Genomic DNA, 27506 nt, shown 5'->3' on the forward strand with positions numbered 1-27506 from the left:
TGCGTTCAATGTGCTTCCCCGTTTAGGATTTTGTCCTCTTCAGGGTTTGAGGTGAATGTATTGTGTTGGCAGCAAAGCAAACAGTCCGAAAACCACACCGGGGCAAGCGCCGTGTCCTGGTGTTCTTGGATCCTGGGTTATGCCAGACGGTGTTGTCCAGAAGGCCAGAAGTCAACAGAGAAGAAAGTTTGATGGATTGTTGTTGGTTCCATAGACATTTACGTGTACTGTCCGTGCTTTGCTTTCGACCAAGCTCCCTAGAAACCATTGTACAACGACAGGCGAACCTGCGTCCCTCGTCGGCGGTCAGGAGGTGGCTTTGAGCGCAGCGTGGACAGTGAGCGTTCGAGTGGAGAAAATAGTTGCGGCTATTTTCTTGGGACGAACAGGTATAATTGTGCAATGAAGTTGGGAAACCGCAAAAAACCAACTTCTCCCTGTTCGGGGTAAGGAAGAGGAAATGTTAGAGGTGGGTACGGAAGGCTAACGGGGTAGCCTCAAGGATGTTTTCGTACTCTACCGGGAGTTCGTCAATGCATGTTTGCATTAGAGCGGACGGTACGTGAATCTTTTTGCGTTTGGGCTTTCGGTAGAGTACGTGGCCGGAAGATGAACAGGAACATTTGAGAGATTCTTGTGTGTCGGAAGGGGGGCCGTTGATTACTTGAATGAATTAATTGGAACGTACACAAAAGTTTGGGGGGGTTTAAGGGAACAAAATCCCCATAAATTTTTTATGGGGTGGACAAATTTCACTATAATTTTGTTTTAAGATGTTCCTGACATAAGAATTATACATGTCCATTTTCAATAAAAAATCTCTAATAGTTTTCGATATATTGAAAAAAATCGATTTTCATTTTGTAACTTCAAAGGACTGTAACTTTTTTTGTGAGCACATTTGTACTAAGGTAAGTTAGGTTCAATCGAACTATTTTTGACCCGAGAATGTGTGGTATAATTTATGACCATTCTTTTCGGGACACCCTGTATATTGACGTAAGTTAAAAAACTTTGTACTTAGAACATCTTTTTACTTATTGTTTTAACTTTTTATTGTAGCATTAGCTCTGAAGATGACTTTTATGTCGAAAGCGCTTAGCTAAGGAAATTAAAATACATTTACACACTTTAACATACTTCTTTCATTCATTTCAAGTGTGTACAAAACCTATCAGTCTTTCAAAAAAGTCCTATAACATTTTTTCTAAAGTTAACCGTTTCCAAGAAAAAAATTACATTGTTCTCCATATAAGTGAATTTTTATTTTCATAAATTTGAATGACATGGCAACGTAGCCTAGAAGAACTTGCTGTGACTGTGGAAATTTAACCTAATAATCCCTTGTTTATTTACTTTGAGGTGTGATTTTTGGGGTTGTTGACATCGTAGTTGTTGACTACCTGCAAAATAATGGATATGGGTTTGATTGATATTTACATTATTTTACCTACCAGATGCAAGCGCGGCTCCTCCTTAGGGTCAATTGGTCAATGACCCCCCTAAAATAATCTCATAAAAATACCAATTTTATTAAAAATATCTTTTATCTAAAACTTCACTCTGAAATATAAAATTCTCTCTCAGCAGTCTGCATTGGCAAAACAAATATAATAGATATAATAACGTCGCGCCTCGCGCTATACACAAGCCCGTGGCTGGGCCGTATTTTAAATTGTCTATATACAGTTCTTATGGCTTATGGACAAATGCATGTAAAATAGAAAAGAGACGGCAGATAGCAATTTCGTGGGCGAGAGTGGGAGTGACCTTTCCGTCGTATACCTCTAGTAGAGTCGACGGCCTCACGTTTAGTTAGTTACCGTCTGCTGACCGCACTTCACGGCAGGTCTATATCGATCGCGGCGTATTTGCGTAATTTATTTTGTTTTGTTGGATTTTTTTGTGATTGTAACAAAAACAAGATGAGTGTTGTTGACGAAATAATTGCCTTAAAATCTGCTGGAACACTAAATTATGAACGGCGGCTTGAGAAAAAAGAAAGTGGTCGACCAAAACCAAACATGAATTTAAAACAAACAACAAAGGATAGGGGTAAGGACATTCAAAGATATTTTAAAGAATCAATGTACAATTTGTGTGATTGGATTTGTGGCTGCAGTGTGAGAAATGCATTTTTTTGCTATCCGTGTTTACTGTTTTCGAATGACGCTGTATGGGCGAAAAATGGAGTAACTGACATTAAGCATTTAAAAGTGAAAATTACAAAACATGCCTCTTCAACTACTCATATAAATTCATCAATGAGTTACGCAAGTTTAGGACGTGTTAACATAAGACAGCAACTTGATAGTGTATATCGTAAATCTGTGCATGACTTTAATGAATTGGTATCTAAAAATAGGTATATTTTAAACAAACTAATCGACTGTGTAAAATTTTGTGGAGTTTTCGAAATTGCATTGCGCGGTCATGACGAAAGTGACAGCTCCAATAATCGTGGAATTTTTCTGGGCCTTATCGATTTTGTTTCTGAACTGGATTTAATGTTTAAAGAACACATTGAAAAAAGTACAGTATTTAAAGGAACATCGAAAACAATTCAGAACGATATTTTAGAATCAATGTTAGCCATTGTGCATACTCATATCATGAAGGAGATTGGCCAGACAAATTTTGTGGCCATTCAAGTAGATGAGACCACAGACAGCTCCAATAAAACGCAGATGATTATCATATTGCGATATGTATTAACTGGTATTGTACATGAAAGATTTTGGAAATTTGTTAACCCCCTAGGTACTACAGCACAACATTTAACTAATGTAATATTGGAAGAACTTCAATTATTAAAAATTAATGAAGCACCTGAAAAATTGATTGCCCAAAGTTACGATGGTGCATCAGTCATGAGCGGTAAACTGGGAGGAGTACAAACAAAAATTAAAGAAATATACCCAAATGCACACTTCATTCACTGCTATGCCCATCAATTTAATCTTATCCTCCAAAAAGCGGCGAGTCAACACAAACCGATAAAAATATTTTTTGCAAATTTACACGGATTTTCGTCCTTTTTCGGCCGATCTCCAAAACGTACGATGGTTCTGGATAGAGTGGTTAAAGTAAGGCTACCTAAAGCTGCGCCTACTCGATGGGCTTTCAATACAAAATGTGTTGAAATTGTATACACTTATAAAGATGATTTAAAATCTTGCTTAGAGGAAATTATTGATGAGGAGCAAGATGGTAACAATATAAATCAAGCAACTGGTTTAAAAAGACATTTGGAAGATGAGCATTTTTTATTTTGGTTAAATTTTTTCCATAAAATAATGCCCCATGTTGATATATTGTTTAAACAATTGCAAATGCGAGACATTGATGTTATATCTGTCAAAAATTGTATCCTGTCTTTTAACAACAATATCCAAATAATTAGAAATACTATTTTGGAATCAGAAGTACCAAGCACATCAACAGCAAAAAAAAGAAAAACTACTGCAGAGGATCCAAAGCGACGAACTGCACTTGAAATTTGTGATATTATTATATCTGAAATAAATCACAGGTTTAGTTTCAATGATCATCTCATGATTTCACAGTTATTCTACATAGAGAAATTTGAAGCATACACTACCAACTTTCCGCAAAATATTTTAAAAATGGTGACGGCTAATTATCCCACAGTGAATATTTCCAAACTAAAATCGGAACTTGAAGTCTTATATTGTCGTGAGGATTTTCGCAATAGTGCTGGTGCAGTAGCCATACTTCAGCTTTTTATTAACATGAATTTGTCTGAAACATTTTCTGAAGCAGTGAAGTTATTAAATATTTTGTGCACACTCCCTATGACAACCGTGGAAAGTGAGAGATGTTTTTCTACTTTAAAAAGAGTAAAAACATTCCTGCGTAATACGATGGGACAACCTAGACTTAGTGCCTTGTCTATGCTGAGCATCGAGAAAACGCTTGTCAAGAGCATTCCAAATTTCAATGAGAAGGTCATAGACTATTTTGCAGAACTAAAGGATAGAAGAATTGACTTAAAATATAAAAATATTTAAAGTAAGTTTCGTTTTAATAAATTTACAATTTATTATACTATAAATATTCCTATCTATATATCAGTCAATAACCTGTTCATACCATTTTTCCTATATTTTTTAAAAGATTTACTCTAAAAAAAGACAAATTTAATTTTCGGAAAACTAGGGTAAATAGTATTGAGTTTTATCTAAGTCTGTATTTTTTATCTAAAATATAAATGCTAAAAGATCTTTTAAATACTTTAAAAAATCAACAGTTTGAAGTTTTCAAACCAAAATGACCCCCCTGAAGATTGACCCACGAGCCGCCGCTGACCAGATGCAACTGACCCACAAACCTACTTTTTTAATCTTTAGATTTTTGAGTTGCGCGTTGTTGCCAGACTTCAATTTGCATATCAAAATGTATTTTCGTTTTTTGGTCAAACGGATCAATTTAAAAAAAAATGGTATAAGACTTTTTTGCTCTACATTGTGCCTTCTACCTATACCAGGGCTTCCCAAACTTATTCGTACTGTGACGCCCTTGGGACTTTGCTATTTTTTGCGACGCCTCTCAATAATACTTACCAATTTTAGTACTAGCCTATTATAATTTCTATAGAAATTAAGAAAGAAATCAAAACATAGGCACAAAAATAAAACGGGATATTTATTTATGTAACTGGCTGGTTAATGTGAGGGATGTGCTTGCTTTTTTGAGCATAGCTTATGAAACCGGGGCTCCAATTTAGAAATTGTCACTCTAATTTCTTTTTCTAACTTTATGTTTGACCTGTACTTGTTTTTAATTACTGCAACTGTAGAAAAGCCCGTTTCGCACAAGTACGAAGTCGCAAATGGTAATAAAACCTTTAATGCAGCAGTGCTGATGGGATGATAATTATGAGAAACTGAGCTCCAAAATTCAAACAGGTCCTTCTGGTGTTGAAGCTTTAGGCTGAAATCACAGGACAGTTCTGTCGGTTGTTCTTCTTCCTCTGTTGAAAGTGACGATGGTGTGAATGAGTAGAGGGGGATTCTGTCTGACCCAGTCATATTGCTCCAGATTTTAGGGAAAACATTTCTCAGTATTCGTTCAATGATAACATGTGTTCTGTAAACATATTTTTTAAAGAGGAACCTAGGATTTCTATCGATTTTTCTTGTAAAATACCTTGTAAAGTAGGAAAACAGTCAATTTCTTGATCTTCTAATTTTCTCTTCCATAAGAGCAACTTCTGAAACCCAGTAATTTTATCTGCCAATTGCAGGATGAGTATTATTTCCCTCTAAATACTTATGTTAAATATGTCACAGGGATAGGCTAATTTTATTATAAACTCTGAATTAATATCGCATCTGAAAGTTTTGCGCATGATTATGGGATTCTGTATGACATATAGATACATGTAAAATTTCATTTTTTTTAATTCATATACACGTGCGAGTACGTTGCCTTTGGACAGCCAACGAGAGTTGCAATAATAAATTAAAGAGGTGTGCTCGGCCCCCATTTCTTCACAATGTTTATGGAAAAGACTTGATTTCACGGGTCATGTTTTAATGTAGTTCACCACTTTAATAATACTATCCATCACAACACTTAATTCAGGTGTAATGTTCTTTGCTGCTAAGGCCTCTCTATGAATGACGTAATGTGTCCATTTTATATTTGGAGCCTTGGTTTTGATGAGAGCTTGTAGTCCTGCATACTATCCAGACAAATATATTTTCTGTATTAAAAGTCCGCGCTGACACGCGATGCCCCTGGGACAACCCCGCGACGCCCCAGGGCGTCGCGACGCACAGTTTGGGAAGCTCTGACCTATACCTTTAAGGAACGCACTATTTTCGGAGACACCAGTGGCGTAGCTAGCCCCACGGGCGCCCCATATCAAAGTTTGTCGCGGGGCCCTTTTCCCCCGCGACAAAAGAAGCAAAAAGGCTTGTATAGAATAGAATAAAAATATGTTTTATTGTCACTGAAAATTTTACAATTTTATGGACAAAGCTTACAAAAAGTCGAAGAAAAAACAAACACAAATACAGTTTACTTAAATTACATAAATCGTCAATATTAGTACAAAATAAAAGATAACGAAATAAAACAAAAAGATATATTGCAAAATTTAAATAAGTTGCACACTACATAGTACAACCGTAGAAACTAATAAGTTCTGCGTATAATACCCAAATATAAATAATAATAAACCTAATAAACTCTAAACCAAACTAGAAAAATCGATTTGAATTATCGAGACTCATTGTTTAAAAACAGATTCAGTTTTTTCAATCCAAGGATGAATGGACATTGAAAATGAGCTTAAACAAAGAAGCTCTGTTCTTATGGTATAACGGTGAGCGGCAAGTAAATACACTTCTCCAAGAAATTAACGTATCACCTTAAGAACGGGTCATTTTTTATGTCTCGAATTTCCTAAACCTGTTGTTCGATTTAAGTGATTTTTTTAATGTGTTATACTATAACAGTTATAGCCTTATTCTTTAACAATATCGCTGTAATAATATTGTTACTAGACATGTAAATTGTCATTGTATACTGGGTGTACCAATCAAACTGTGATTTTTTTTCTCAGAGTTCGCGTTACCCTGTGGCATATTTTAGCATTTATAAAATACGTACTGAAATTAAAACCAAACATTCTGTTTTTTGATGCATTCGCTTTTGATTCACTCACTCTTATGTTGGATAATAAAAAAGTTAGGTACTTTAACAACTAGCCTTGTTTTTCGTCAATACAGGGTGTTTTTAAATAAGTACAGCAAACTCGAAGCGGTCCATAAATTGCGTTCTTGCTCGACAGTTTTGTTAACTTTTTTTCTTCAACGAGCAAGTCTGTTCGAACAAAAATGATTATTGCATCATTTTTGCAAGCGAGCCAGAACGACAGTTTTCAACCCACACACTTCCATTTTGCGTCATTTTGATTCGAACAGACTTGCTCATCGAACAAAACTGTCGAACAATAACGCAATTTGAGGGCCGCTTAAGGGGTAATTCTGAATGAAAAAATAATGACAGTTTGCGTTTGCTTTATAAACGTATGTCTGCAAATGCTTCGTCTCCGAGATAGGGGGTGTTAAAATTTTTCTTACAATCGGACGCTTTATTTATTGCCCTAAAACCGGTTAAAATATGCAAGTAAAATTTGGTGAGTTTTAAGAGGTAGTTATTGCTCATTTTTGATATACAATTAGGAATTTAATATTCACCATTGGCGCGCATACGGGTAATATGACCCTTATGTGCGCCAATGGTGAACATAAAATTCTTAATTGTATGTTAAGCACAATAACTACCTGTTAGAACCCACCAAATTTTATTTGCATATATCAACCGGTTTTAGAGCAACAAACAAATCGTCAGTTTGTAAGATAAATATCAACACCCCCTATCACGGACATACGTTTATAAAGCAAACTATCATTATTTTGTTATGCAGAATTAACTCTTAAAGTTTGCCATACTTATTTTATTGATATAGACCAAAAAGACATAAGATGCATTGAAAACTTGTACTGGTATCAGGCAGCACAATTAAAAATAGACAATTCTATATCCAAATCCATACATATAAGAAGGGGTGTTCGGCAGGGATGTGTGCTTTCCCCTCTTTTATTTAACATTTATTCGGAAGCCATATTTCAAGAGTCTTTGGAAGATGCAGAGATGGGAATCAAAGTGAATGGAGTATTAGTCAACAACATACGATATGCTGATGATGCTGTCTTAATTTGCGACAACATAGCAGATCTTCAATAACTTGTCACTATAATCGGAGAATACAGTAAGCGAATGGGATTAGAGATTAATACCAAAAAGACCAAATTCATGATCATCTCCAGAAACTTGGATGCATTTGAAAACTCCACCATAACACTGAATACTAAGTCCATTGAGAGAGTGAGCAAATTCAAATACCTAGGAACGTGGCTTTTTGAAGACTGGGCATCGGACAGGGAAGTAAAATGTCGCATTGAGCAAGCTCGACAAGCTTTCGTAAAATTCAGGAAGGTACTGAGCTGCTCAGAGTTCGACCTTACACTGAGACTAAGGTTTACTAAATGCTACGTTTGGTCGGTGCTGCTATATGGCATAGAGGGCTGGACACTCAAAACGAGGGATATAAACAGATTAGAAGCCTTCGAAATGTGACTTTATCGCCGTATCCTAAAGTTACCATGGACGGCGAAAGTCACAAATGTGGATGTCCTTAAAAGAATCAACCAAGAACGTCAGCTTTTCGAAAACATCAAGAAAAGAAAAACGGCGTATTTGGGTCACATCATGCGAAACGAAAAATACCAGTTCCTTCAACTTATAATCCAGGGTAAAATTGAAGGCAAGAGAGGAATAGGACGCAAGAAAATGTCCTGGCTCCGAAACATAAGGCAATGGACAGAGATTATCGACATACAATCACTGATACACATTGCAAGAAACAGAGAGTTAATGGAAAATGTGATCGCCAACATCCATTAGTGGATTTGCATTTGAAGAAGAAGAATACTTATTTAAAAACACCCTGTATTGATCAAAAATAAGGCTAGTTGTTAAAGTATTACATACCTAACTTCTTTATTGTCCAACTTCTGTAGTATCCAACATAAGCGAATGAATTGAAAAACAGAATGTTAAGAAAACATGAGGCTATAGTTGGGCTTTAATTTCAGTATTTTATAAATAATGCTATTAATATTCCACAGGGTGACGCGAACTTTGAGAAAAAATCACAGTTTGATTGGTATATAGCCGGTACACAATGACAATTTACCTATCTAGCAACAATATTACAACGATATTGTTCAAGAATACGGCTATAACATATTAAAAAATTATTTAAATCGGAAAACAGGTTTAGGCAATATGGGACATTAGAAATGACCAATTTTTAAGGTGGTGCGTTAATTTCTTGGAGAAGTGTAGATGTACATAAATACAATTATAGATAAAGAACAGATTATACGAAAATATACCCAAACAATACAATACAAACAATACAATGTTTCAAATATTCAAAGATAAAGCGATTACAAAAATTGCAATTTGGCATTATACATTATACATTATACAATAACTCACACACAGCCAACGAAATTGACAATGAGAGGTAGCTTGAAAACAAAAAAGCTCTGTTTTTATGGAGCAGAGAATAGATAATAGATAAATACGATTTATATAGGTGTAGATAAAGAATCCGCTACACCAAAATGTTGATATCCAAACAACATACACTGTTTCAAAGCATTTTAATAGTGAAATAATTGTAGAACACTTTGTTCAATTTTTGTAAGTGAAATTTTGTTTCGACATGCCGCGCTGTGGGCCCGTATAATTGATACGGCGGTAGCTACGCCTCTGGGAGACACCCTGTATGTCTTAAGACATTTAAATTATTATTTTTTTATTATTTTAGGATCTGGAACTGTCTGAACATCCAGTGATGTGTTGGGAATGTTGGGAAAACCTGCAGATATGCTACAGCTTTAAAAAGAGCTGTCTAGATATAGACAAGAAAATTACATCATACCGTACAATTTTCTGTCTCACCAAGAAAGACATAACAGAAAACATTTTTACAGAAATGTGCAATTACTTTTCCCAAAATCTCGATGATGATCTGATAAAATTGAGTAGGATTATTGAAAAAGAGGATGAACTGTTAGAAAATTGTCTAGATGTGAGCAGGTATACTTTAAGAAACAATGTGAAGAGGGAATATAAACGAGAAGACTGTAGCAATAATGATAAAGTTTGTGAAAACAAAATAATGCCCAAAAGTAAGTTGTATTTTTAAGGATTACATTTTTAAAAGAAAAAAAAAATAATATAGATGAAGAATTTTCATTCATTTTGCTTTTTTTGAGGTAATTCAAAAAGACGTAGGCATTGTTTTACAGAAGAGGATGATAACTTTTTACTGGAAGCTTACAAGGGTGTAAATAATACAGAAAATAGTCTCAGAAAGACGTGAGTATAATTTTTTATTTTATTTTTTATAGGCAAACATTATTGTCAATTGAGTTGGTGTTTTAGATGCCTCTTGTTCTTCATGTGCATTGCTCGATTATTGAGCATTGGCTATAGATGCCTAAACTGTAGCAATGCTTCTGATTTTCACTTTGTTCTTATAGGCTCTTCTTTTCTATTAACACTTTCAGCTCCGGGCCAATATCAGATGTTTGTCTCATGTTGTCAGTCTCATCTCAGTCATTGGAAAATTGTTAAAATGTAAACACAGTAACTGTGTCGGTAGCACATGATTGATAACAGTAGAGATGCATCAAGTCAAACTAGTTTGATTTTACTCAACAAACTTGACTTGACTTGAAAATCAAACTTTTTGTATAAAAAAGTTTGACTTGACTTGATTTCGATATCTTTAGGTTTGACTTGAATTCAAACATCTTCAAACAGTTTGAAAAGTTTGAATATTACGCAACGTGTTTATTTTCAATTTTAAATGAGACCGCCTACGCCTTTATTTGTTCAGTGGCGGATCAACGGGGGGAGGGTAGGGGAAATACCCCCCTTTCCCAACAATGTCCAAAAAAAATTTTTTGACAAATTTCAATAAACATGTAAATGTATTGGCTGATACGATATTTAAACCGCAGACAGACAAATAAAACCCAATAAACGCGCCAGTTGGGATAATTATTCAGAAAGCTTAATGCATATTTATACATTAATTTTTTAAAAATTTAAACCCAACATTTGTAGCCTGTATCCGAAAAAAATTTAAATTGTAGATATAAAACCATATAGACCTGGATCCCGCGTACCAAAAAAAAGTTGATTAATAGCAAGCTGAAAATTTGTTAATAGCTTAACGGTGTCTAGTCAGACAAACTTTGATGTATGGGAACACTGGAACAGAAGAAGTTTTAATTGTGGAAAAGGTTAAACATTTTGAACGTCAGACTACGTAAACGTTCCATGTATTTTGTCTTAACGGTGTCTAGTCAGACAAACTTTGATGTATGGGAATACTGGAACAGAAGAAGTTTTAATGGTGGAAAAGGTTAAAAATTTGGAACGTTAGACTACGTATCTACGTAAACGTTCCATGTATTTTGTCGGACAGAACTTCCAATTAATTTGTTACAATTTCATTAAACTCTCAGACTGGTGTTTATCACCAACTGGGCATTTTAATGAGTGGAACACGAAGAACATGTCAAATGACAGGAATCATGTTGGTTAGTAATAGCAGTCTGATTTTTGCATGAGATTTTAATGAAAGAGTAACAAATCAATTGGATGTTCTGACCGACAAAATACATGGGACGTTTTCGTAATCTGACGTTCCAAATTTTTAAACTGGTTCCACAATTAAAGCTTCCCCTGTTCCAGTGTTCCCGTACATTAAAGTTTGTCCGACTAGACACCGTTAAGCTATTAACAAATTTTCAGCTTGCTATTAATAAACTTTTTTTGGAACGCGGGATCCAGGTCTAATAACCCTATGGTTAGTTTTGAATTTTAACACTAGAAAGTCGGAGGGGCCAATGTGGCCCCTGTTGCGATTTGAAGTTATTGTAGTTTTTTTATTTGAGGCAATAATAATTTCATATTTTATGACTTTTAATATATTGATACAAAGCCTTATTTAACACAAAAAATGATTGTTTACTAAATTTATTAAATGGTTTTTCTAACAAGTCTACCATAGAAGTCTAAAGGGGCCAAATTGGCCCTGTGTAAGTTATTATCGTATTCTGGGAAATTCGATGAGCCTTACTTTCAAATTCCTGTCGGATAGGTAAAATTATATTAATGTACCTATGTTTATTGTAAATGGTTACCCTTATATTGATACTGATCATCTACGTAATAAAGATAAAATTGTTGGTAAACACAAGTGAACACAAAGATACAATTGTTGGTGTAAAGGACCAAATGACGCGTCTTTATACTACAAAAGTAACTTCAAGACGATGGACTATCTATGTACATGTTGTATAATACTCTTGACTTGGATGCAATAAATGCATGGATTATTTATAAAGAAATAACTGGAAGTAGACTCAGTCTTCGTAAGTTTATTCTTCGGTTGTGTGAAGAATTATGGGCCCCATACCTTGCCTCCCGAAATCTGGAACTACGCCTAGCAACACCAGGTCTACCAACAACTAATTACTGTTACTATCCAAAAACGAAAAAAAATATCAGTTGAAAATATTTTGTAAAGGAAATCATACTTCCAATCATTGTCACGGCTGTAACAAGGCAATGTGTGGCAAATATCAAAAACTGCAAACTGTATGGTGCTCCGAATGATTTTGATAAGCAGCGAATGTGTTAAACAATGAAAGTAAAAAATAAAATCAGATTCTATCGTCTAGAGCAGATTTAATTTCTTTAAACTGAGTTTTAATTGATTAAAGAACGTGGGGCCAAAATGATCCCTTCGGGCTTTCTAGGTAGGTATGCTAAGTGAGACTTTCTAGTGTTAAAGAAATACCAACGAATATACAGCAATACTAGGCGGGCCATTCACGCTCTGATTTGTAGTACATCTAGTGGTACGACTTTCGATGTTGGATCTAAAATTAGACCGTGAATGGGACGGTTGGGTTAGTTGTTGTACCACTAGTAATACCACTAGTCGTACCACTAGTGGTATTACTAAGAAAGTTGGATCGTGAATGCTGATGTTGGATGTTGGATTAAAAATTTCCACTACACTGAGAGTCATAAGTTAAGGATATAGAAAATGTATGCTCATTTTCATAGTTGATTTTTTGGTGAACGGATTAACGAATTTCGCTATTTTTTTTTATTATCTTGGATATTTCTTTAGTATTTACACAGTTGTGCAAAGATTTAATTAAACTTCTTTTTTGTACTTATATCGGGTGGAAGAAAAGTAATGTTTTTCTTATGTTAAGTTTGAAACACCCTGTAGGGAGAACGAGGTACAAATCTGTGTATAGATCGGAATCGTATTGTAGTCTTATGTTTTGTGAACATTTTGTTTTTTGAATCTCCCTGATATCTTTAGCTTTCTAAAGATAAAGAAAATAACAAAGAAAATAGGTGGTTTACTCTTTAACATGTATTTTAACTGAAACAAAACTAAATTAACACTAAAACATAACAGTTAACCAAACTTTAAAAACAGAAAGGCGCATAACGTAAACAGTTCTTATCGACACCTATAAGAGGTATTTGTCGATCAGGTAAGCTGTATGCACAGCACAAGATAAGAGAGACGAGATTTTTTAATGGAGGCTCTATGTTTTGGGGTGGAATTTCACTGAAAGTAATACGGATTCGGTGTCGATCCGGAGGCTCCTTAAATATCGAGAGGTACATTACACATATTCTTTTTCTTTGAACACTCTTTTTCTTTGAACACTCTTTTTCTTTCGCACTATATATAGGAAATATTTCGTCTTGATGGTATGATAAGACATGACCTCCTCACGTATCGCAGTCGTCAGTTAAAACACATATTTAAAACCGTCTAATTTCTTTGTTATTAAAGATATCAGAGAAACTTAAAAAAATAAATGGTTCACAAAAGATGCGACTACAACATAGTATCAATGCATAACCACCATTTTACCTTTTCCTCCCTAAAGGGTGTCTCAAACTTTTGTTTCGGTTAAAACACATGTTAAACTACAAAACCGTCTACTTTCTTTGTTTCTAAGATATCAGGCACATTAAAAAAACAAAATGTTCACAAAACATAAGACTATAATACTCGTTATCGTACCTCGATCTTCGTACACGCACGAATCAGAGTTGGCAGCAACACGTCGGAGGAATTCCTCATTGACACAGGACTTAGACAAGGAGATCCTCTCGCCCCCCTGCTGTTTAACTTCGCACTGGAACATGCAGTAAGGAAAGCTCAGCCACAACTGACAAACGGATTTGCCGCCCAAGGATCAAAAATACTATTAGCCTTTGCGGATGACGTGGACACAATTGCACAATCCACCAGAGATGCAAAAGAAGTTTTCACCCTATTCGAGAACGGAGCCAAGGAAGTTGGTCTTAAGGTCAACGAGGACAAGACCAAGTACATGGTGGTTACGAAGAACCCAAGACCAAGGGTTAGACAAAACGTAACAATTAATGAATACAATTTTGAAGTCGTCAAAGAATTTAAGTACTTGGGAGCGATCATAACATCTGAAAATAACTATGAAAAGGACGTGGCAGCCAGGATTATTGCAGGAAACAGGGCATATTACTCGTTAAGGACCCTACTTAAATCAAAAATACTCTCAAGACCAGCAAAAATAAGAGTATATAAGACAATAATTCGTCCCACAATAACGTACGGAAGCGAAACCTGGACTCTGAATCAGCGGGAAACAACAAAATTACTGGTACTTGAAAGAAAGATACTGCGAACTATCTATGGGCCTTGCAGAGAAGAGACAACAGGAGAATGGAGAAGAAGACACAATGATGAACTCCAGACAATATACGGAGATGAAAACATAGTACGCTACATTAAATCAAACAGAATACGATGGGCGGGTCACGTACTAAAATCAAGTGACGAAAGACTTCTAAACGCCACATTCTGGGAAAGGCCCGATGGAAAAAGGTCAGTTGGTCGCCCAAGAAAGAGATGGAAGGACGCAGTAGCCAGCGATCTACGCAAAATGGGAGTACAGCAATGGGAAATAGCTGCTCAAGACCGACAACAATGGAGGGAAATAGTAAACGCGGCCAAGACTCACATAGAGTTGTAGAGCCAAATGATGATGATGATGATGATGATCTTCGTACAGGGTGTTTCAAACTTAACATAAGAAAAACATTTCTTTTCCTCCACCCGGTATAAGTACAAAAAAGAAGTTTAAGTAAATCTTTGCACAACTGTGTTAATACTGAAGAAATATCTAAAATAGTAAAAAAATAGCGCGATCCGTTAATCAAATCACGAAAAAATCAACTATGAAAATGAGCATAAATTTTCTATATCCCTAACTTATGCCTAGCAGTATATTACGTATGGGATGTCTACAAGTTTCTCTACGCAAACATTCCTAGTTTTTCAAATATTTAATAGAAAATAAACTGTCACAAAAATTACCCTTATTAAAATACACGATTCTTTATTATCTACATTTTGTTGGGACCAATCATTTTCCTTTCTGTAAATAAAGACCAGTTTCTTATTAATCTAAAACTATTTTCTTTTGACATCTTATGCAAATTTACTATTTGAATTGGGAATAAGCCACGATATTAGTTATACATTAAATTTATTTGATGTTTCGACTTCCACTTCGGAACATTTTCATAACGATTTCAATAGTAGAAGTCGAAACGTCAAATAAATTTAATTTGTATTTGTAACTAACAACTAACATTGTGATTTATTCCCAATTAAAATGGTAAATTTGCTACGAGACCGCACTGTAAGCTAGTATTTCCTCCGTGTATACAATTTGCTTACAACATCAGCTCCAAACAAAATCTCAGTTGGTACATCTTTTGTATTGTGGTACATATTTTCGAGTGAACTAGCAGCTTTGTACCACATGTTTTTTCGAATTGGCCCTAAGATAAATAAATGCCTTTTTTAATAAAAGAAAGTCATAAAAATTCCAAATCATTTTATTTTGAGCTGTCCATTTAAAAACCAAACAATAGTCTTATTTTATTGCAACCTTTAAGGACATAGGCGTAACATGTCGCTTATCAAAATGTTCAATGTGTTTTAAATGTATTAATTTTTTTCAAATCCTGAGAAAACAAATAAGAATTAAAAAAAAATTAAAGGCAGCATGAAAGATTTCATTATTTCTGAGGGACGAACATCCCTGAAAACTTCTATGATGTTTATTTTAATAAGCTACAGGGGTGAACATAAAAAGGAAACTTTAGTGTTATTATTAATTGCAAATATGTCATTCAAAAAAAACTTTTTATTTATTCTAAGAGACTTTCGGCCCTAGGTAATAACGCAATATTTCATTCTGCGTTTAAATTTTTCAAAAATACTTATTAGTTTTCTCAGGATTCGAAAAAAATAAATATCTACATTTAAAACTTTTAAATTAAAACACATTGAAAATTTTGACTTTTATGTGGCACTCATTGTATTATTAATTTTCTTATCTTAATTGGCAACTAACATGTCTATCTCGACAAAAAAGTGTATCTACTAAATAGATTATTTTATCTACTCTATGTCATATTATGTATAAGTTTTTAGTTTGTGAAAACTGTCATTATAGATATAGATAGCAGTGCGTGAAGGATTTAAAGTGTGCGTGAAGTAACAAAGAAAACATCGTCAGACATATAAAAGCTAATCGGATAAGATGGGCAGGTCATGTAGTAAGATCAGAGGAAGACAGAGTGCTAAAGACAGTGTTCTTCGAGAGACCAGGCGGTAGAAGATCAGTGGGCCGTCCCAGAAAAAGATGGAAGGATGATGTTGAAACCGATCTATCTAGGATTGGGGTACAACAATGGCAAATCGAAGCGCAAGATCGCAGACGATGGAGAGCCATAGTGGATGCGGCGAAGACTCCGAATACCCCGAGTTGTAAAGCCAGTCAAGAAGAAAGAAGAAGAAGAAGTGAAGTAACAATGTATTTTACATGGGATTTACTTTTTCGCACTGATTTAACCTTCGCGTTATCATGGTGACAATCCTTAACTTTCGCGTTGTCAGGGTGATGACAATATGAGCAATGAATTACAACAAAAGTTTTGACAGTTTTGTGGTTTGAAAGTACATAGTTAGAATTTTTAAATGTCAAAGTTCTAAAAATTGTAGAATAGAAATGAATTCCAGTGACGAAGAGTTACAGCTTTTTTTATTTTTTTATCGTAGATAAAATAGTGTATGAAACTGTGCGTGAAGTACTTTTTGCGAACTTACGCGATGTATAGCACTCGCTCCGTTGTCGCTCGTGCTCTAAAAATACGTGCGTTCGCAAAAAGCATATTTCACGAACTGTTTCATAAATAACTATTTCAAACTCTTTCAAACTAGTTTGACAAACAGTTTGAATTTTCAAACCTGTACCATTGACCAGTTTGACTTGACTTGAAATATTTGTCAGAAGGATTGACTTGAGTTTGACTTGAAATTAAGTCAAACTCAAGTCAAGTTCAAACATTCAAGTCAAACTTGTGCAACTCTAGATAACAGTGTAAACACGGGAGCCTTGTCGGCGGCATTGAAAGTGTTAACTCTTCTCCATAAGACCAAGGTGGATATACAGGATGTCCCGAAAAGATGGATCATAAATTATACCACACATTCTGGGGTCAGAAATAGTTCGATCGAACCTTACTTACCTTAGTACAAATGTGCTCATAAAAAAAGTTACAGCCCTTTGAAGTTACAAAATGTTAATCGATTTTTTCAAGATATCGAAAACTATTAGAGATTGTTTATGTTTATTGAAAATGGACATGTATTATTCTTATGGCAGGAACATATTAAAACAAAATTATAGTAAAATTTGTCCACCCCATAAAATTTTATGGGGGTTTTGTTCCCTTAAACCCCCCCAAAGTTTTGTGTACCTTCCAATTAATTCATTATTGTGGTACCATTAGTTTATTTATTTATTTATTTATTTATATAAACACAACGTTTTTAAAACTTTTTTGCCTCTTAGTATTTTTTCGATAAGCCAGTTTTTATCGAGATGCGGCTTCTTTTTTAATATATTTACATAAAAATTTTATGGGGGTTTTGTTCCTTTAAACCCCCCAAATGTTTGTGTACGTTCCAATTAAACTATTATTGTGGTACCATTAGTTAAACACAGTGTTCATAAAACTTTTTTGCCTCTTAGTCTTTTTTTGATGTCACCTTTTATCGAGATGTGGCTTCTTTTTCAAAATATACCTAAAATGTAAGTTATAAATAAATTTTAAGATTATTAACAGGTGTCTATAATCATACTTACCATATACCTACAAATATGTGGTGGATTCGACAAATATTCAAAATATCTCTATAAACACTGGCTTATCAAAAAAGTACTAAGAGGCAAAAAAGTTTTAAAAATATTGTATTTAACTAATGATGCCACAATAATAATTGAATTGGAACGTACACAAAAGTTTGGGGGGGTTTAAGGGAACAAAACCCCCAAAAATTTTTATGGGCTGCACAAATTTCACTTTAATTTTTTTTAAGATGTTGCTGCCATAAAAATTCCACATATCCATTTTCAATAAAAAATCTAAGAGTTTTCGATATACAGTATGTCCCTGCAAGTTGTATCCATATGGAAAACTTTTTTATTATTAATTTTACGAAAAAAAATTATTCTTTATAAAAAGCTCTGCATGGTCCAAAACTTAAGATTTAACTATCAAATATCAAATTTTTTTAATATTATACGAGGTATGTCAAAAATTTTGAATTTCACTCGAAAATTGCTATTATGAAAAGTTGTTTGGAAATAAAAACTATATTCTGGTATGCAATTACATCTTTCTAATTTAATTTTTTTTTTTTTTTTGGAAAATTATGGATACCTATCATTATTTTCAGGTATTTTAATTCGGATAACTCATTTGTTATTAATTTTACGAAAAAAGTGATTCTTAATAAAAAGTTCTGCATGGTCTAAGACCTAAGACCTAAAATACAGCCATCTTATGTCAAATTTTATCAATTTTATACGAGGTATGTCAAAAAATATGAATTTCGCTCAAGAGTAAAATACTTTTAATTTTTCACAATATCGAAAATTGTTATTATGGAAAGTTATTTAAAATAAAACTATGTTTCAGTATGTAATTACATCCTTCTAATTGAAATATTCTGAACTATAAAGGTACTTTACTTTTGATCTAAATTTATCTTTTTTGACATACCTAGTATAAAATTGATAAAATTTCATATAAGATGGTTGTATTTTAGGTTTTAGACCATCCAGAACTTTTTATTAAGAATCACTTTTTTTTCGTAAAATTAATAATAAAAGAGATCAGAATTGAAATAACTGAAAATGTTAGTTATTTTTTCAATTAGAAGAATGTAATTGCATATTAGAATATAGTTTTTAATTCCAAACAACTTTTCATAATAGCAATTTTCAATATTGTGAAAAATAAAGCTACTTTACTCTTGAGTGAAATTCAAACTTTTTGATATACCTTGTATAACATTCATAAAATTTGATATATGATGGTTGAATCTTGGGTTTTGGACCATGCAGAACTTTTTATAAACAATAACTTCTTTTCGCAGAATTGATAATAAAAAAGTTTTCCATATGGATACAGTTTACAGGGACATACTGTATGAAAAAAAATAAATCTTCCTTTTGTAACTTCAAAGGGCTGTAACTTTTTTTTGTATGCACTATTGTATATATAGGTAAGTGAGATTTAATCAACCTATTTTTGACCCCAGAATATGTGGCATAATTTATGACCAATCTTTTCGGTAGAGCGTATAATATGTCATTTCTGAGATAATGATCCAAATATATGTTTTTGAGATTTTTTTACAGAGTAACTAAAATACTGTTCTCCTTTCTTCTAGAATATGGCCTCAAATCCAAATGAAATGGTTGGCATCCTTTCCTGATAAACCTTTGACAATTTGTTCAATAATTGCAAGGATAAACCGACTTCTTCAAAAAACTGGAGAAATCAAGAGAGCTAGGCGAAAAAAAATCCTTCCAAGACCTCCCAAGAAACCTTTTGTTTTACAAAATATTCTATTAGTGCCCGCTATTAATAAAGCTGCTGTTGAATATAAAGAATCATTTACTGAAGGTAAAAATATTAATTTTTCAAGTGTTATAGAACAATGTATTTTCAAGTCATTATAAAGAAGCAGTTTTTGAAGTTATACTTCTTTAGGCGCGATACGCACACACACAGTATGGCGTTAGTTGCTAAATTTTTAAGTTATGTATGTGCTAGTCCAAAAAAGGTGTGGAAAGAATATATTAGTGTTTTTAGTAAATATATTTATTATAATTTTTGTATCTTTAGATTTGTCTACCTCAGGAATAAGATAATAAATACCTAATATTTAAAGTATTTTTATACTTCACTTGGTCTATTTGACACTATGTCTGAGAAATCTTGTAGTCCGCACCCGCACAAACAAAAGGAGTATAGCTCAGTGGTAGAGCGTTCGACTGGAGATCCAGAGGTCCCCGGTTCGAATCCGGGTGTTTTCAAATTTTTTTTTAATGTTTGGTATTGTTTTAATAAAAATTTTTGGAAAGTATTACATAAAAATTAGTTTAATCTTTAAATAAAATATTCATAAACTGTTTAAAGTATATTAATATCGTTGAAATCATAATAATAGAAGTATAACTTCTTACGTGCGTACAAAGTACACTCACATTCTTTTTTTTTTAATATGAAAACGATAACTTTGTATTATAGTGTTTGCTTTTAGATGATTTGGCTCATGGTAGTATTTTGTAACTGTGTTAGAATTTCGTCTATGATATGTGCAAAATTCATGAATTGTGTTCAATTTTCAGATATACCATCACTAAAGATGGAATCCTTATCCAACGAAGAGGTTCATCTAACAGAGTTTAAGCTAGAGCCTTTATCAGACTGTCCCCCATCTGACAGTGATTCAGACAGTGAGTCACTGCCTATACCTGATTTAGAAAGAATGGATGTACGTGATAGTAGTAATGTTTGGATAAATGTATCGAGAGAACTAGAAGAGGAGGAGGAGGAGGAGGAGAAAGATGATGATTCTGAATGTGTCATTGTGAAATATTACAAACAGTTCTTAAGGTAAGTGGAACCCCTAAATATTGGTCTGGGGTATGTCAACTCTTCTTTGTTTCGAAATATATGATCTTCTTCTTTTACTTCTTGGAGATCTTTCGATCTGTTTAATTCTGAAGCTGCCTCTGGTTAATTTTCTGGGAGGTAGATTGCCAACTATCCCTCCCACTTTTAGGTGGGTCTTGAACCGGGCGGGTTGTTTTCTTGGGCAATTTTTGGGAGTATATTCTCATCTATTCGTCTTACATGGTTGTACCTACCACATCCTCTTGCGCTGCCTTCCCCATGTTACAATATTTTGAATTTTGCATTGCTCTCTAATGTTTGTATTTCTCCCCCTGTCTCTTCATGTTTTCCCCACTATTGTTCTAGGGGTTTCATTTCGGCAACTCTTAGCATCTGTTTTGTTTTGTTGGTGTCATCTGTTTTGTTTTGTTGGTGTCTTCGCACACTTCTATGCCGTATGTCATGATCGGTTGTGTGTGTGTGGTTGAAAAAAATGACTGCGGATTACTGGATCCATTCGCCTAACCAATTTTTATATTTTGGGCTCATGAATTGCTGCACTTTGTAATTTCTTTTACATTTATTTTTTTTTTTAGTCTGGTTAACAAAAGGTGTTTGGTTTTTGTATTATACACAGGGTGGTCCTTAAGTAATTGTACAAAAAGAAACACTAGATTCTACACTCTAAAATATTACGATTTAATACAACTTACTTTAATAAAATGTTGATATTGAGAAAGATACAGGGTGGTAAAGTTAAACTTTTTTTTATTTATTATTGAATATTTCGTGACAGGTATGAGATAACAACATGAAATTTGGTATGTGGGAGTTTTTTGGGTCGAGAAAACTAAATTCCCTACCGAAAATTATGTATTGCCCAGAGGGCGCCACATACGCCTTTCAGCACTCATTTATTACGTTCAATTTTTTTTATCCCTCACTCTGTATAATTCTGACATTAAAATTTTTATTCTCCTGTTAGTTTTACTTAAAAAAGGTATACTTCTTTCATCTCCCTAAACTCAACCGTTTGTAGTTTGTAAACTCAACATTTTTAGCATTATATCATTGTAGTTACACCCGAAAAATAACTTAAAACGATAATAATTGTGCCAGTTCTCAAATTTATGTCATTGCATCGCAAATTCCGTTTGAAGAAATTTGCGATACATTTTTGGATAATTTTATGGTTTTAAGTTATTTTTCGGGTGTAACTACAATGATATTATGCTAAAAATAATGGTGTATCGCAGATTTAAAATGCGTTTATCACGAAAACGGTTGAGTTTAGGGAGATGAAAGAAGTATACCTTTTTTAAGTAAAACTAATAGAAGAATACAAATTTTAATGTCAAAATTATACAGAGTAAGGGATAAAAAAAATTGAACGTAATAAATGAGTGCTCAAAGGCGTATTGCTCTCTGAGCAATACATAATTTTTGGTAGGGAATTTAGTTTTCTCGACCCAAAAAAATCCCACATACCAAATTTCATGTTGTTATCTCATACCTGTCAAGAAATATTCAATAATAAATAAAAAAAAAGTTTAATTTTACCACCCTGTATCTTTCTTAATATCAACATTTTATTAAAGTAAGTTGGGTTAAATCGTAATATTTTAGGGTGTAGAATCTACTGTTTCTTTTTGTACAATTACTTAAGGACCACCCTGTATATATTTTCTTTTTTATATATACAGGGTGTCCAGAAACTCTACCGACAAACGAAGACGGGAGATTCCTCAGATAATTTTAAGACAATTTAACCCAATTCACCTAGTCCGAAAATGCTTCCTAAGGGAGCTAGAGTTCTTTAAATATGGCGCCATGTAATTAGTTTTCCTTAAATACCTCCAGAACGCTTTTATTTAGAAAAACGAAAATTTGTATACGTATTTACTTTCCTGAAATGAATCGATTCCATCCATTGCGAATTTCTAGTACCGGTCATAGGCGTCCGTTTTGGGTAGGGCAACGGTTATTTTATCGCATAACTTTTTTGTCTTCAAGTTTTAAGCATTTTTGATACTGGATTATTAAACTGTGAGGTATTCTAGTACTAAAAGGTAGTCTTACTTTAAGTCGGTAGGATACACCGTTTTCTAGAAAAATCGATTTGAAAGTTTTTAGTTTTGGGAATTTAAAAAAAAAAGTTAAAAAAAATAAAAAAAAAACGATGTATTTTACCAACTTAAAGCAAGAGTAACTTTTAGTACTCGAATATCTCATAATTTAATAATCTAGTGTCAAAAATACTTAAAAATTAAAGACAATAAAGTTATGCTATAAAATAACTGTTGACCTACCCAAAACGGACGCCTATGACCGATACTAGAAATTAGCCACTAATGAAATCGATTAATCTCTGGAATATAAATAAATGTACCAGTTTTCATCTTTCTAAATAGTTTTTTTTTAATCTTTTTTTTTTAAATCCAAGGAACGAAAAATTTTCAAATCGATTTTTCTAGAAAACGGTGTATCCTATCGACTTAAACTAAGAGTACCTTTTAGTACTAGAATAACTCACAATTTAATAATTCAGAGTCAAAAATGCTTAAAAATTAAAGACAAAAAAGTTAGGCGATAAAATAACCGTTGCCCTACCCAAAACGGACGCCTATGACCTGTACTAGAAATTCGCAATGGATGGAATCGATTCATTTCAGGAAAGTAAATATGTATACCAATTTTCGTTTTTCTAAATAGAACCGTTCTGGAGGTATTTAAGAAAAACTAATTACATGATGCCATCTTCAAAGGTGAATTGGGTTAAATTGTCTTAAAATTATCTGAGGAATCTCCCGTCTTCGTTTGTCGGTAGAGTTTCTGGACACCCTGTATATTTTTAATCAATTGGCGCCAAAAGTATCCACAAGTCAACCTTTCAGATGGATAACTTCTACCTATTGATATAATTCTTTTTTTTTCTTTCTTTTTTTTTATTCCATTTTTTTTTTTTTGTTTTGTTTTTGTTTTTTGTTCAAATATATACATATATTTTACAATTTTAAACCTATATATTACAAATATGTTTATACAGCGTTTTATATACTTTTATATCTTTAGATATTAGTAATTGAGAAAGATTTTATACAAGTCATGATGATTGTATACATGTCATGATCGGTTGTATACAAGTCTTGTAGATTCTAATTTTACTATCTGTGCGCATATACGGATTTGACCAGACTATCTCCCGTAGACATCCTGACAATGCAGATGCTTTGTTGATCTGACTCCTCAGGTCCTTTACTGGATCGTGAGTGCTTGATATATCTATGCCCAGATATCTGAATTGCATCAACTGTTCTATGGGGTTGTTCTCAACCACTAACTTACATCTGAGCGGATCTTTTGCTATTGTCATACATTTAGTTTTGTTGGTAGAAATGTTTGTATTTAGTTGGCGGCTTGTTTGAAAGAACTGAAAGAGCTGTCTCTGAATATCATCTTCTGATTCGATTCTGATTCAATTGTTGCATCATCTGCGTAACACATCATACCAATTCTTGTGTTGCCCATTCTATATCCGAGATTAAGAGATGTTACTTTGTTTATAATTTTGCCCATGAGTAGGTCAAACAAGGGTAGGTTAAAAAGATTAGTACCTTACGCCGAAGAAATAGTTGGTGACTACCAGTGTGGTTTCAGGCCGGGCAGATCGACTGTTGATTAAATATTTACAATAAGACAAATGCTTGAGAAGTATTGGGAATATAATCAGGACGTTCATCAAATCTTTATAGACTTCAAAAAGGCTTATGATTCAATTAATCGTGCAACATTATGGAAGGCAATGATCGAGCTCGGCGTACCAAAGAAACTAGTTGCGGTAACACAAATGTGTGTAAGTAACTCCTTTTCACAAGTTAGAATAGGGGGGGGGAAATATCAAATGCTTTCTGCGTAAATTCTGGACTAAGACAGGGAGATCCGTTGTCCCCATTGTTGTTTAACCTGGCCTTATAATATGTCATGCGAAAAATGTATCCAAAACTCAAACCAGACATAACTGCTAGGGGAGCAAAAATCATACTCGCCTTTGCCGATGACGTAGACGCAGTAGCACAATCAACGTTAGAAATTAAGGATATTTTCTCGAGCTTTGAAGAAGCTGCATTAAACATCGGTCTAAAAATAAATTAAGATAAAACAAAATACATGGTCGTCTCAAAACCATAACGACGGCGAGTAAGGCAAAATATTACTATAAACGATCATAACTTCGAAGTGGTTAAAGAATTTAAATATCTAGGGGCAACAATCACAAATGACAACAAATTAGAGCGAGAAGTTGAAACGCGAATAATGGCAGGAAACAGATCTTTCTTTGCAATGAAACATCTAATGAAGTCAAAACTTCTTTCACGAGGTGCAAAAATCCAGATATATAAGACCATAATACGACCAGCAGTCGCGTATGGAAGCGAAACGTGTGGGAACGTAAAATCCTTCGAATGATATATGGCCCTTGCAGAGACAGCGTTACAAACGAATGGAGGCGCAGATACAATAACGAGCTAGAGTCTCTATTCGGAAAAGAAAATCTAGTCAGATTTATTTATTTATTTATTTATTTATTTATTTATTTATAGTACTATACAAATGACCTGGCCTCTTGTGACTAATCCAGGTCGTTTCCTGATGGGATTACAGTAGTTTATTACAATATTATTACTTTAAGAATTTTTTCTATTTGACTAATTAACAATAGCCCTAATCTACTACTAATTACGAAAACTACCAATTGTAAACAATTCTAATAAACAATTCTAATGAACAAATAATAACAAATAAACAAAAACTAATAAACAAAAGATAAATTATTATTTTTTTTAACATATAATTTTTATAAAAGTGCTCCCATTTCACATTCTCAGATGAGAAATACCAGCACTATTCATCTAAAAATAGTCACGAATAATTTTAAGTGCAGGTCTAATCGACTTTATAATATTCTCAATGGTATTTCGGTGAGCCTCAGACCATTGAGTTTTAAAATTTCAGGTTTTTAGTTTAATTTTTTTTTTGTTTGATTAATAATTTTTTGATTTTTGATTTATTTTATTTTATTTTATATTTGATATTAATTTTTAATTTTTTATTATATAAATATTTATTTAATTATTCCAATATTTTATTTTATATTTTATATTTTTATATGTAATTTTAATTTTTTTTTTGTATAATTTCTTATTCAAATTCATAGAGGTTGGATATTATTTACTTGATTTCTTCTTCGTCTAATATTATATAATTCTAATTGTTTCTTTGATATTATGTCCGCTAAATTATTTAGTGTATTAAATAATTCTTCATTTTGTATTATATTTTCTATAATTATGCCAACAAGGTCTCTTCTCATTCTTTGTAGTTCTTGTGTATTTGTTTGTCTTTTAAGTTAAATCTATGTAGGTATGTAGGGTACGGACCGTGCCCTGTAAGAAAATGGATTAATCCTTTTTTTGGGTTAAAATAATTTGGTATATTATTTAAATTTGGAATAAAATTATAGAGACGTCTTGCTTTAGGGGAATTATCACATTCGTTTTGCCATTTTCTATTTAATATTTCTTCTAATTCTCTTTTTGTTCTGATTTCTATTCCCATTAATTGTATTATTTTTTCATAATTTTCTTTTCTTTGCCAATATCTACATGCACCTTTTTGTGCTTCCAAGTGCATGGGCATTACACCAGTCAAGACTGTTAAATCTGATGTTGTTGTAGTACTGAAGGCTCCTGTAATTCTAACAAGGAAACCTATTTGTGCTTTATTCAGTTTTTCAATATTTGTATTATTTGTTAGTCTGTGTGCCCATACACTTGCACCGTACCCTACAATTGAGGCAAGTATCGTACTCAGGTATACGCGCATATGCTGGAACGGAATTCTATACTCCCTTTGTGCTAGGCTTGCAATGCAATGCATGACTTTCGCTGCCTTCTCACAGACGCTATTTATATGGTTTGTAAAGAGTCTTGGTTCATCGATTATGATACCAAGATATCTAGTTATTTTTGTTCTTTTTATTGCTTTCCCCCTTATTTGTATACTTGGATTTCTTTCGAGTCTTCCTTTTATAAGGCTATATGTTGTTTTTGTTTCTGATATAGTTAGTTTAACTGTTTTCATCCATTCATTTATATTTTCAAGTACTCCATTTGATTTTATTTCTAGTTCTCTTCTTGAATTAGCATCTATGATAAGCAGCAAATCATCCGCATACGCTATGCTTCCTAGAACTTCAGGATCTACAGCTAACCGTTCCAGCAGTTCTTCTAACATTATGTCCCAAAAAATAGGTCCACACACTGAACCTTGTGGACAATCTAGTCAGATATATAAAGGCTAATAGACGATGGGCAGGGCATGTGATACGCAGTAACGACAATCGCCTTATAAACAATGTGTTCTGGGAAAGGCCAGATGGAAGGTCTGTAGGGCGGCCTAGAAAAAGGTGGAAAGATACAGTCAAAGAAGATCTAGAGAAAATGGGAGTGCGACAATGGGAATTAGTGGCACAGGACCGACAAACATGGAAGGCAATAGTAAACGCGGCAAAGACTCACGAAGAGTTGTAGCGCCATTGATGATTGATGATGATGTAGGTCAAACAAGAAGGGGCTTAAACTGTCGCCTGGTCTAATTCCTCCCGGTGTTGGAATATTTTCAGTGAATTGGTCTTCTGCTTTAACTTTGGTTACGTTGTTGTTATTTAGGTTATGAACTATCTTTGTTATGCTGGT

At 33.5% G+C, this 27506-nt stretch overlaps 1 protein-coding gene across 2 annotated transcripts in view; it reads left to right on the forward strand.

Moving 5' to 3' along the window:
• LOC114339447 (uncharacterized) overlaps window positions 1-27506 on the forward strand; it is a 38799-nt gene that overhangs the window by 8386 nt on the left and 2907 nt on the right. For both annotated transcript variants that reach the window (XM_050654720.1, XM_050654719.1), the window contains 4 exons: window positions 9434-9797; window positions 9885-9987; window positions 19520-19755; window positions 20484-20751. In XM_050654720.1, coding sequence (XP_050510677.1) covers window positions 9434-9797; window positions 9885-9987; window positions 19520-19755; window positions 20484-20751 — 971 coding nt within the window. The remainder of the gene's footprint in view (window positions 1-9433; window positions 9798-9884; window positions 9988-19519; window positions 19756-20483; window positions 20752-27506) is intronic.

Source organism: Diabrotica virgifera, chromosome 6 (genome assembly GCF_917563875.1).
Source record: "Diabrotica virgifera virgifera chromosome 6, PGI_DIABVI_V3a".
Taxonomy (NCBI): Eukaryota; Metazoa; Arthropoda; class Insecta; order Coleoptera; family Chrysomelidae; genus Diabrotica; species Diabrotica virgifera.